Source organism: Orcinus orca, chromosome 8 (genome assembly GCF_937001465.1).
Source record: "Orcinus orca chromosome 8, mOrcOrc1.1, whole genome shotgun sequence".
NCBI classification, from domain to species: domain Eukaryota; kingdom Metazoa; phylum Chordata; class Mammalia; order Artiodactyla; family Delphinidae; genus Orcinus; species Orcinus orca.
Genome location: NC_064566.1, coordinates 84,972,403 through 84,985,298, shown reverse-complemented (window position 1 = coordinate 84,985,298; position 12,896 = coordinate 84,972,403). Strand labels below are relative to the sequence as shown.

At 41.3% G+C, this 12,896-nt stretch overlaps 1 protein-coding gene across 3 annotated transcripts in view; it reads right to left on the bottom strand.

Moving 5' to 3' along the window:
* Positions 1 to 7,454, bottom strand: part of CUL5 (cullin 5) — a 96,618-nt gene extending 89,164 nt beyond the window's left edge. For 2 of the 3 annotated variants that reach the window (XM_033410178.2, XM_004282272.3), the window contains exon 1: positions 6,934 to 7,382. In XM_033410178.2, coding sequence (XP_033266069.1) covers positions 6,934 to 6,957 — 24 coding nt within the window. In that variant the 5' untranslated portion in view covers positions 6,958 to 7,382. Of the gene's footprint in view, positions 1 to 6,933 lie in introns of all 3 variants that reach the window. The other variant, XM_033410177.2, reaches the window with a different exon arrangement.
* Positions 7,455 to 12,896: the final 5,442 nt, after the last annotated feature.

The following is a 12,896-nucleotide window of genomic DNA, read 5'->3' as shown; positions in this document are numbered from 1 at the left end:
CTTTCTGTGATACAACTTAGGTTCACTAGGACCCTAACAAAATACCTAATAAGAAACACCTGTCTGTCTCTCTTTTCCACCCTTCTTCTCTGTCCACCAGATGGATGCCTAGTGTCCTCTTGAAAACCTCCTGCAGTCTGAAATTCCTCTCTTCTAATCCATTGATAAATGACTGATCTCTAAAGTGTACCTTAAACTGCCACTTCCTGTTAGTAGCTTTAATTTACATATATCACCTCCAGATTATGGTAACTGCTCACTCATTTATATTTTCACAGAACATGAAAGATTTTCACATTTATATTTATCACAGTTTTATAGTAAGTGATGATTTAGTCCTCTATTCCCACTCCCACCTCTAGTGATGGCCAATCTACACACCCTCGAATTGGTTTTCTCCCTCGGCTGTGAGTGTCAAATGTAACCAGGTCTCTAGGACAGGCCAGTGGAGTGAAGGAAGGTGGCCCTAAGGATCACATTCCTCTTAGATGTCCATTCAAAAGGGCAATTTCCATCAACCCAATGAAAAGTTGGGTTCTAAATAAGGCTCTCATTTATGTTTAAATAGACATTAAAAAGAATTATCCAGTTGTGTATCTTAACCACATTCACTGACACTATTCAAATCTTGGTATCACATCCATATTCTTTGCCAAGCATGTTCTACCGAATTTTCCCCTAATCATCACCTACAAAAAGTCTACCCATTCTTCAAAATCCAGCTCTAATGCTTTCTCCATAAAACTTTCCTTGATCATCCCACCAGCAGTGATCTCCTATGTCTATGAGGGACCAATACAACTCATAGCACTCCTAAAGTTCTTGCCTTTAAACAAATAATTAGTACTTTATCTCCTTTAGTATCTGTAGTAGTATAATTCCCAAAGAGCATGGACATTGTTCTGCATTATCTTTGCATCCCAGTGCCTTGCACATGTGTCTATAAAATTATTTAAATAAAAAATAAATTCTACACACACTTTGAACTACTCCTTTGTATTTCCATTTTCTTTCCTCTCAAAGGGTAAAAAAGTTTCCACTGAAAAAAGTAGTGTCCTCCATATTTCAGTTTTAAGTTTGGATTGCCTTGTGGGTTGGTTTTATACCTCTACTCCCCTCTCTCCCCCTCTCTAGATCTACTTAGAAGGGAATAAAGGCAGAAAATTCCTCCCTTTAACCAATCAACACTCATTTACTGAGCATCTACAATGCATGCACTAGACTTCTCTTTTCAATCAACTATCACTCATTTATGGAGCACCTACCACGAGTAATCACTGTGCTAAATGGTTAAAGCATCAACAGATTATAAAGTCCCTAAACTAATACTGCTTACAATCTAGAAAGGGAGTTAGATATATATGTAAACATATCCTGTAACTAATACAGAAGGCAAAATGTTAAGTGCTACACTACTGAGCCTACGCGTCTGGAGCTTGTGCTCTGCAACGAGAGAGGCCGCAACAGTGAGAGGCCCGCGCATCGCGATGAAGAGTGGCCCCCGCTTGCCACAGCTAGAGAAAGCCCTCGCACAGAAACGAAGACCCAACACAGCCATAAATTAATTAATTAATTAAATTTTAAAAAATGTTAAGTGCTAGAATAGATTGATGCAGTGCTATGCCTGTGCAGAGTAAGCAACAATTAAATTCCAAATGAGAACACTAAAAAGAAAGGAGGGGGACTTCCCTGGTGGTTCAGCAGTTAAGACTCTGCGCTCCCAATGCATTAAGACTCTGCGCTCCCAATGCAAGGTGCCCAGGTTCAATCTCTGCTCAGGGAACTAGATCCCGCATGCTGACACTAAAGATCTTGCACACGGCAACGGAGATTCTGTATGCCACAACTAAGACCCGGCACAGCCAAATAAATAAATACATATTTTAAAAATTAAAAAAAAAAAGACGAAGAAAGGAGGTATCTAGGCTGGGTCTTGATGACTAAATAGGATTTTGACAGGGTAATACTGAGGGGGGGGATTCCTGACAGGAGAAACAGCAAAGAGGGACTTCCCTGGTGGTCCAGTGATAAAGAATCTGCCTTCCAATGCAGGGGACACAGGTTCGATACCTGGTCGGGGAACTAAGATCCCACATGCCACAGGGCGACTAAGCCCACACACCACAACTACTGAGCTCACACAAGAGAGCTTGCGTGCCACAACTACAGAGCCTACGTGCCCTGGAGCCCATGCACCACAACTAGAGAGAGAAAACTGACACACCGCAACTAGAGGAAAGCCCATGTGCCCATAAATAAATATTAAAAAAAAAAAAAACAACGAAACAACAAACAAAAAGTCTTGAAGACTCTGGTATGCAGTAAATCAAGAAGTAACTAGCCAGGTAGAGGGAGGGGTAAGGGTGTGTGTGTGTGTGTGTGCGTGTGTGTGTGTGCGCGTGTGTGTGTGTGTGTGTGTGTGAGAGAGAGAGAGAGAGAGAGAGAGAGAGAAAGAGAAAGAGAGGAGTGGGGGAGAGGGAGGAGAGAGGTATTAGGGAGAAGACACAGCTAGAAAGATCTCAAAGAACTTGAACTATCAAAGGTATATGAGCAGGACTTCCCTGGTGGTGCAGTGGATAAGAATCCACTCCGAATGCAGGGGGCCCAGGTTCGATCCCTGGTCAGGGAACTAAATCCCACATGCATGCCACAACTAAGGAGCCCACGTGCTGCAACTAAAAAGCTGGCAAGCTGCAATTAAGGAGCCCTGGAGCCGCAACTAAGGAGAAAGCCTGCCTGCTGCAATTTAGACCCGGCGCAACCAAATAGATAAGTAGTTTTTTAAAAATTGAGCTGGAAAGTGATATGGTCAGCATTGTGTTTTGGTCTAGTCCTCAGATCAGAGTTAAGAGATAAAAATAGTGAAATCATGGGAGTTAAGGCTGACCCAGAAAAAAAAAAGTACAAAGACAGAAAAAGGATGAAGATTAAATCCTGAGAAATAATTATACTGGGGAGGAGAGGTGAAAAACACATGAGATTTGAGAGATAGGAAACCAAGTAGAGAATGGCATAAAACCAAAAGGGAAGCATTAAGTAGCAAGCAAGCAACAATATCAGAATAGAGGATGAATGTATCCAGGGAGAATCTCCTTTGGCAATCAGGAGGTTGCTAGTGATCCTGAGACTGACAGTTTTAATATAATTGGGTGGGGGTACGGGGAGAGCCAAGTCATAATAAATTAAGGAAAAAGGTGAAGAATTATAAAAGAAGCAATTGGGGGCTGCTTTTCTAAGAACTATGACAGTGAATGGAAAGAGAGAAAAGGGCAGAGGTTTGAAGCCAAAGCAGAGTACAGGTTAAGTTTATATGAGGGGGATAGGTGAACTTTCTTATCCTCATAGAAGTGAGAATAAAGGAGACTGAAACAAAATAACAGGAGACATGCTGCTAAGTCCTGGGGGGAAAAAGAAGGCTGAACAAGAACAAGTGGAAGCAGGCAATGTAACAGGTGCCTTGGAAAAGAGGAGAATATAGGGGAAACTAGAAAAGGTTGTGGTATTATTGACCAAGAAAGTTAAGGGCATTCAAACAGCTGGATAAAGTAATGTGCTAAGAATTAAACAGGGTTAGGTTTAACAAAATAAGATTTCAACAACAGCTATTTGGAATAGGATAATCACTTGGAAATGAAGAAAATGTGCACTGAAGGCCTAGGTGGTAACGGCAAAAGTAAAGGAACAAGGAGAATTATATGTTAAAACAGCAAACTTAAAGTAGTAATATTGAAAGGTTTGGGGAGATATAAACCCCCAAGCAACTGATAACTGTATATGTAAAATTGTACAACACAAATATTTGTATATCCAAAAGATTTCCAAAACCCAGCAATAGCCCACTTACGTTAGTAAATAAAATTATTATTACAATCAAATTCCAATATGAAATAAGTAGGTGGTTTTTATCGCATTGTGTTCTGACTTTCAAGTTTCACAGCAAAGTTCTGAACCTTGTTATCTTTCATAAACTTATTAGCTATCCCTTCGAACTCTTCATCCACAAATTCAATAAACTTAACTCCAACCAGGTTACTGGTACACAGGAAGAGGACATATTTTTTCAGCAGGACACTAAAGGCCTCCCTTCAGGGTTGATGATTTATTACTCATCATTCTTCAGGTACAGCTGTTTACCTGATAATCAAATTCAAACTGTATTCTCATCTAGCCCACATCCCTCCATTTTGACCATAAGACATGATAATTCTGTCAAATATGCTCTGATGAAATCTAACCGCGCAATGTCTAAGGCATTTGTCTAATGAACTAACCTATTAATCCTGTCAAAAAAGGAAATGAGGCTAAGTTGGCCACTCCCCAGCCAGCTCTATCTCTATTCAAGGTACTACCAGACTTGAATTTATTTATTTATTTAAATTGAAGTACAGTTGATTTACAATGTGTTCATTTCTACTGTACAGCAGTGATTCATTTTTATATATATATATATACACACACACACACACACACACACACACACACACACATACACACACACACATTCTTTTTCATATTCTTTTCCATTATGGTTTATCATAGGATATTGAATAGTTTCCTGTGCTATATAGTAGCACCTTGCTGTTTATCCATTCTCTATATACTAGTTTGCATCTGCTAACCTCAAACTCCCACTCCATTCCTCTCACACACCCTCCTCCAGACTTGAATTTAAATGATCCTATGAATTCTGTTAGGATCTTACTGCATTTCTCCAAGAAGACAAACTTCCCCACTTTTTAATTAACTACTTCTAAATGTATAAACACAAGGCAATTCCCCTCCAGCCTCCCACCCCCGCAATGAGGAGAGAAAAAAGAAATACAAAAGGTTTTCTGGCCACCTTGAATACATAAACTTTTGGTGATACAGAAAAAAGAATCAAATGTCTACTTATAATATCCATTTTATTATGTTAGTCGTACATATTTAAAATCACATACTATATAAAATATTTAGAAATTCTTTTTCCCCCTTTTTAACACTTCATTAAATAATTTTGCTGAAAATTTTCCAGTGTATCTTTGGCATCTCTTCATGTTCACTAAAGAGACTGAGTCTTTTACCAGTTTATCAAAGCGTTATCACTTTCCTTTCATTTATAAAAGTTATTTGAGTTACAGAACTGCTTGAATTACGATCTTTTTAACCTAAGTCCTAAGTGCCGATTTCTAGACATTCAGGCAGTTTTTTCATTCTATAGGTAGGTGTGTGCTATAGATGTCGATTCACAATCTCTACTAGGTAACCACTTACTAGTATTGATTGAAGTAGCTTCAGACTTATATCTCCTCCAAACAATCCTTTGTAAGGCTTTGTATGGAGTAGAATAAAGTGACTCACTCTTTTCTGAGAGAGAAATCTGGGAGGAAAAAAGACCTTGCTTTATATCCAGGTAATCAACAAGTCAAAAATTCACAAAGAATAAGGAATTCAATTACTTCTTAAACACATTTCAATTAATAACATACACTACTGCTTATGTAAATACACAGATGCATTAACAGGAGTCTTTCTGAATTAACAAGTTAAAGTTTTCTTTCTGAATTAACACATTAGAGCTTTGCTATACTGTTATAAAAGAAGAGTAGAGAGTGGGTTACTCAATTCCCATGAATTTGTTTTCTTAGAGAAGCAGCAGAAATAGTAACTCTAGCAATTTATGTTTATTGGGTGCTAATTAAGTTCCAGTCACTTAATTATTGGGTGCTATTGATAATGCCACTGTATTGATGAAGAAGCTCAGGCACGGAGAGGTTTAGAAACTTGCCCAAAGTCATACAGCTTCTAAGTGGCAGAAATTCAGTCAAGTTCTAGGTCCTTCCCCTTTTAAAAGATATATTGCCTCTTAAATTAGTAAAATTAGGTCTACATTTTAGGAGACAGTCCCATGTATTAAACAGTTAACAGTGTAGCTAACAGTGTAGTAGTCTAAAGAAGATATGAGTGAGGTTACAGTAAATTTTAATATATTTTCTGTTCTATTATTTTCTATTATCAATCCACACTGTCTGAAGGCCTAATGATGGGTTTGAGGGAGGAGTAGTTCATCCTTTGTGTTTGTGTTCCCTGAGCTAATCACTACCCCCATTTCAGTCAATACTTTTAAGGCAAAAGGTTCCTATTACAAAGACAGCATAGCAGAAACTAGTGCCATGTCTTCCTTCTTCTCCTCCAAACTTTTTAACTGATGGTAGAGAATCTGCCTCTCTGGGCCTACATCTCCCTTGCTATCCCAAATACATAAAACTAAATTTAACCGTTTTCTTTGATAAGGCAACTATGCTAACCCATAAAACGATGGTAGTGCTTCCACAGTAATCATCTGGTTGTGTGCTGTAATGGGGTTGAGGAACAGTTTCCTAAGGAAAAAAGGGTAAAATATGAACTTAAGAAAGGGAGGATAGGAGGGAAGGAGTAGCATGCAGATAAGGGAGGGAGTGAGGTGACAGGCACTGCTGTCTGACTTGTAGTTTCATGCAGGCAGAATGAGAACAGAAATTGAGGAGGTAGGGGTCCAGTCATTAAAACCTGTTATGGAACATTTTCTTGGATTTTCCTTCTTTGCGCCTTAGGCTCTCGCTTCAGAAGAAACTGAGACGCCAAGAATACTAACTGCCCTATCTTTCAGGACCCGGCACCACCCTTCTTCTGCGGCCCCAGGCCAGAGCTGGTCCCTTGAAAGCACTGCTCCCCTCCAGCCCTCGGCAGGGCCTTTCACACACCGGTCAACCGGCAAGAGGGACAACCAGAGCCTCTCCACCCCAAGGCCGGAGACCCGCGTTCCGGTCCTCGGCGGCAGCCTCCCTGGCTTCCCTTCCGGTAGGCAACCCCTGAACACTCCCACATTTTGCCGCTGAACCTGGGCCGAGCCATTCCCTAAGAGCTGAACCCAGCGCCCCCAGGGTAAAAACCAAGCTGGACTGAGGGTCTTACCTTTAACAGATTAGACGTCGCCATGTTCCTTCAACTTAGACTCTCGCGAGACTGCGCGAGATTTCGTGGCGCTCCTTGCCAGGCCACAACTGCAGGCCGGAGTTTCCACCTGGGCTGATGGGGCCACCGGCCCGCAATGGAGATGTGGGGGGAGCCGGGGCGGCGTGCCAACAGCGGTGACCTAGTCCCAGGCACCTGGAGCTTCCTCACTTTTCCCCCCTACATGGTCACCGGAGCCTCCCCAGACGAAAGAGCTCATGCAAACGCTCAGGAAGATAGCAACGGCGAATGGTGAGAAGGTAACGGGAGCCGACCTGAATTGGAAGAGGAAGCATCGACTTCGCGAGCCCCCCCACTCCTTCGGATTACCCTTTGTGGTTGCACCCGCAGAGGCCACCGGCAACGAACTTAGCCCGGCTTGGGCCCTGCAGCTCTGGTTCGGTGGCCGAGTCACGTGATGCGGCGGGCGGGGCCGCGCTAGGAAGCGAGCGTGGGAGCCTGAAAGCCTCGTGGGCCGGGAGGCTGCAGAGAGTGCGAAAGCACGCCCTCTGCTGGCGGGACTAGACGTATTCCCTCATCCCCCGCCTCGGGGGATTCCCGAATGAAATGCTTGTACTAGCTGTCTTCAAGAAGAAAGGGCACATAGAAGGCACCCACTAAATATTTGTTTGCATGAATGAATGAATGCATGCACGAAAGTGTTAACTATTAATATTTCTACTCAAGAGTGCCTGGCAGTGAAATAATCTATAAGAGGTTATTCAGGTAATGAATATAAATCTTGGATTACCTGAAGGCACATTATCCTAGAATATCCTAAGCCATAAACCCCTAAGCTTTATCCCTTCAGACCTCAAACCACTAGGAGAAGAAAGAGAATATACTCTATATATAGAACCTATATAGATATAGAATATATCTAGTATTATACACGTTTCCAAACTGTGTTCATTGACACATAATATATTAGAAATAAGTAAGAGAAGTACAGAGATAAATAAGAGCTATAGGGTAAAATAAAGCAGGCAAAAGTAATGACGTTTGCAGTGTTTTTTTTTTTTTTTTTTTTTTTTTGGCTGCATTGGGTCTTCGTTGCTGCGCGCGGTCTTTCTCTAGTTGCGGCGAGCAGGGACTACTTTTCATTGTGGTGCGCGGGTTTCTCATTGCAGTGGCTCCTCTTGTTGCAGAGCACGCGCTCTAGGCACGTGGGCTTCAGTAGTTGTGGCCCGAGGGCTCTAGAGCACAGGCTCAGTAGTTGTGGCACATGGGCTTAGTTGCTCCAAGGCATGTGGGATCTTCCCGGACCAGGGATCAAACCATGTCCGTTGCAATGGCAGGCGGATTCTTAACCACCGCACCACTAGGGAAGTCCCTAGTTTGCAGTTTTAAATAGAGGGATCCAAGTAGGTCTCACTGAGAAGATGGCATTTGAGCAAAAAGACTTGAAAGAGATAAGGGAGAAGACCAGGACATATGCAGGAGAAGAGCATTCCAAATAGGGGGAAACACAGGTGGCAAGTTGCCCAGAGTGTCAGAGGAACAGTAAGAAGGTTGGTATGTTCAGAGCAGAGAGTAAGAAGAGCATAAGGGCTTATAGGGCCTCGTGGACCACAGTAAAGACAGGCTTTTATTCTGAGTGAGATGGGCAATCATTGCAGGCTTCTCATTGCAGGCTTGTGAAGAGGGAGTGGTATGATCAAACTCCCATTCCAACATGATCATTCTGACTACTGTGTAGTGAATAGAAGGAGAAGGGTAATTTAGAAAACTTTTGTACTATCTCATTAAATCAGCACAATCATGCCACCTAGTTACCCCACATTTTACAGTGATTATATTAGAGAGTAATCTAGGCATGATTAAACAATGACTACGTGGTAGAACAAGGATTCAGAGCCACTAGGCCTGTAATGTCCTGCCAGATTGTCAACATAGGGATGACTCTTAGAGGTCATCTTTGTTCTACAGATGGGAAAATGGAGGCTTCTCTCTGGTCAAGGTCACAGCTGGGTCAGAGAAAAGGCCTAGTCCAGAATAAACTTTATATAATTATGGTTCCCTTTTCCAGTGAAACTGGGTTGTCTTCAACCCTAGTCCAACTCTACTGCTTAATTTAAAGTGTAAGTTGATTGAATTATAACCAACTTTATGTACCATAAAAAAAAAGTTAGGTGACAAACTGTGCTATAACAATTGAATTAATTCATAAATTAATGACCCTGCTTAAAGAATCCAATTAAGTATTTAATACTTGTTTGAGTACCTATTATGTACTAGGCACTGGAAATATAGGATTAAATGAGACAGACAAGACCTCTGCCCTCTTGGAGTTTATAGTCTAATAAGGGAGCTAGATATTAAGCATAGTTATACAAACCAAATGTTGCTTAATTGGAGTTGTGGTAAATACTGCAAGGGTAAAATACAATGTGCAGTTCAGAGCATATGGTTTGGAGGGGGCTACTATCCTATGACAGTACTATTCCTATGATCACGCTCTGAACTTATGACTACTTTTGAAAACAGTTTCAAATATCCCACTGTCTAACAAGACATTTCTTTCTCCCAATTCGCTTGTTCTTGAAACACCACGGCTACAAAAGTCTAATCTCAAATGAGTTCTTCTTTCCATTTACCCCACCACTTCCTTGTTACCTATCATCCCCTCCTGTCTTCACTTTCTTCCTCATCCAGTTTAGACTCTATAAACCATCATTATTAAAATGTTTAAATATTTTAAATGCTTAAATATTTAATTTATTTAAAGATAGAGAACAGAAGCACATAATATAAAATTCAGAAGGTGCTAAAAGGAATACAGTTAAAAGTAAGCCTCCTTCCTCTTCCTGGGGTAATTTAATGTTCTGTGTTGTGGTAGGTATTTGGGTTACTCAAGTGTATGCGTTTGTCAGAACTCAGCCAGTGTACCCTTAAGATTTTTGCATCTCATTCAAAAGAAAAAAGAGTAAACAAAATTTGAGTTTAGTTAATGATATTCATGCTGAAGAATTTAGGGATAACTTATGTTTACTATTTGCTTTGAAATGTATCCAAAAAAGATGGATTTTTTAAAATATTTAATTATTTTATTTATTTGGCTGAGCCGGGTCTTAGTTGCAGCACGCAGGATCTTTAGTTGTGGCATGCAGGCTAGAGCTTTAGTTGTGGCACGCAGGATCTTTAGATGCAGCATGCAGGCTAGTTCCCTGACCAGGGATTGAACCTGAGCCCCCTGCATTGGGAGTGCGGAGTCTTAACGGCTGGACCACCTGGGAGGTCCTAATAAGATGGATTGATGGTTGCATAGAAAGGGGACAAAGCAAGTGTAGCAAAAATGTTAATGACAGAATCTGGGGGTGGGTTTACTAGTGTTCTCTATGTAAAATCTTTCAGCTTGTCTATATGTTTGAAATTTTTCATAATGAAGTGTTGTAGGAAATTTATTTTAATAGGCCCCCTTCCTCCACAGTCCCTCAGGCATCCATTCTCCCTTACTCAGAGACAACCACAATTATAATAAATTTCTTGTGAATTAAAACATTAAAAAAAAAACAGGGCTTCCCTGGTGGCGCAGTGGTTGAGAGTCCGCCTGCCGATGCAGGGGACACGGGTTCGTGCCCCGGTCTGGGAAGATCCCACATGCCGCGGAGCGGCTGGGCCCGTGAGCCATGGCTGCTGAGCCTGCGCGTCCGGAGCCTGTGCTCCGCAACGGGAGAGACCATAGCAGTGAGAGGCCCGCGTACCGGTAAAACAAACAAAAAAACATACTCTTTAACATCTTTTTTTCCCCACTCATCTGTAATGATATAAATCTCTGAAAAATATGTTTGTGCTTATTTTTTCACACTTCATTATAGAAATCCAAACAAGACTAGCAGACCCTAAAGCACCTGTTGCTTCCAGGATGTTTGGGATTGTTACTTCCAAAATAGGCTCTTGAAGTCCATTTTTGACACAATAGTTATAAAGTCAAAGCTTTTCATTTGTAAGAAGCAAAAAACAAAGCTTTGTGCATATAAAGGTAGTATGTAAAGTTTAATCAATAAACAAAGAACTGGTGAAAAACTAGATGGGGCATCAAGGGTTTTCAAGATTTTGGAGTGGGAGAGGGAGGAAGATGGCTAGTGGGGCTTCCTAGACCTTTGGGTACTACATGGAGAAAAAGAAGAGTTCACCTCGAAAGACTGTACCATTGCCTGGCACCAGGAAGACCCACAAATCCAGCCCTAAACCCAACCCTAAGCCTAACTGTAACTGGAATTGAACTGTATCCCTATATCAATTTCTATCCTTATTCCTAATCCAGAAGATCCTACTTTGCTGTGACAGAGGATGCCACACCTTGCCAGTGATGACAGGTGTATTACTTGCCTTTCTTGGGAGAGGGTATCTTAGAGGCAGCTGCCTTCTCCATATTGCATAAAAGCAATCACCTTAAGTCTGCTCAGCCCATGGGACTATATTTGGATGACTTCCTCTTCCATGGCCCCAAACACTCCTAAGCTCCACTTCCATCTCCAGAAAGTGGGACCCTGGACAAGATGGGTGACTGGGGGATGGGGAGATAAGGAAGTGAAATCCCCACTAGCAACTTATGAAACTGAAGAAAACCATCCTAAGGTTTCCACCCATAGGACAAGGTCAGGATATACACGTTATGTAATCACTTTCTTGAAAATATCTACAACAACCTAGCCCCTTTTCCTCTGTTGTACATTAAGTAATAAAATCACAACCTTTAATAAACCCTCTCAGTCTTCTTCATGCCTACACCCAAGTAGCTGAACACTGCTGGACAAAAGCCCAAAACCAGGTTGAGTGGTTTCTCTTTAAACTCAAACTCAGACCTCAAATGGGAACTTAACACTACCCAACAATCCTGTCCTATTTTTCTCTGTTGGGCTTGCTCTTCCATTGCATTCCCTTGTACACTTGTTTCATTTCATAACCTCTTACTCCCCTTCCTCCTCCATAGTGGATTACCTCCATCCATACTTCATTGCAAAAATAAATGGCATCTTTCCTTTCTTCTCCCATGAAATCTTCAGACTTCTGTCCTTCCATCTTTTAATCCCTTTCTCTTACTGTATTATTGGCCAGGCCCCTCCTCTAGCCCAGTACTTCTACTTATATTCTGGATCCCATCTCAAGAACTAGCCATCACCCACCTCTTTTGTAACATCAGTTTTTTTACCCTCTCTCCTATTTTATTCCCATCAGCATAAAAAACATGTTCAGAAGCATCTTTCATCTTAAAAGAAAAGACTCCTTCCTTTAATTTCCTCATCAGTTTTAATGGTCACTGCCCTGATTTTAATTCTCCACATCTTTCAGTGCACTTCTCCACTTTCCCTTTCCTGAAAGGCTCTCCTCTCTTGGCCTCCATGACACCGAACTCTCCTGTTTCCCACATCATGGTTATATCTCTCTCATATTGTGCCCTTCTCCTCTACTTAACGTTTATGGTTATAGTTCCTTGGAGCTCTATCTTAGACCCTCTTTTCTCTATATACAATTTCTCCTTTAGTGATCATACCAAGTCCCATAGTGTTAAATATCACCTATAATGTTGAGAACTTTCAAATATATATTTCCAGCCTTGGACCTCTCTCCCAGATTCCTGACTCATATATCCAACTACCTGCTTGCCATCTCTATTTGGGATCTCACAAATATCTCAAGTATAACATACTGACAGTGTTGACTTTACATGAGCCCTGTGCTCCTAGAAAACAGTGACAGGTAATCCCCCTTACCAAACTTTGTTTTCCAGAAACAGCTTACTACAAAGAAAGACCCTTCTCCATATGACTTAGATTGTCCATTCTTTCTCATGACTCCCTGAAGAGTCACTCACAAGTGACTCTATCATTTACCTGTGATAAGGCCAGACACAGACCCTCCAAATTCACATTCTTGGTCTCATAAATGATTAGCTGAACTAATCTTTAGACATAGAGATT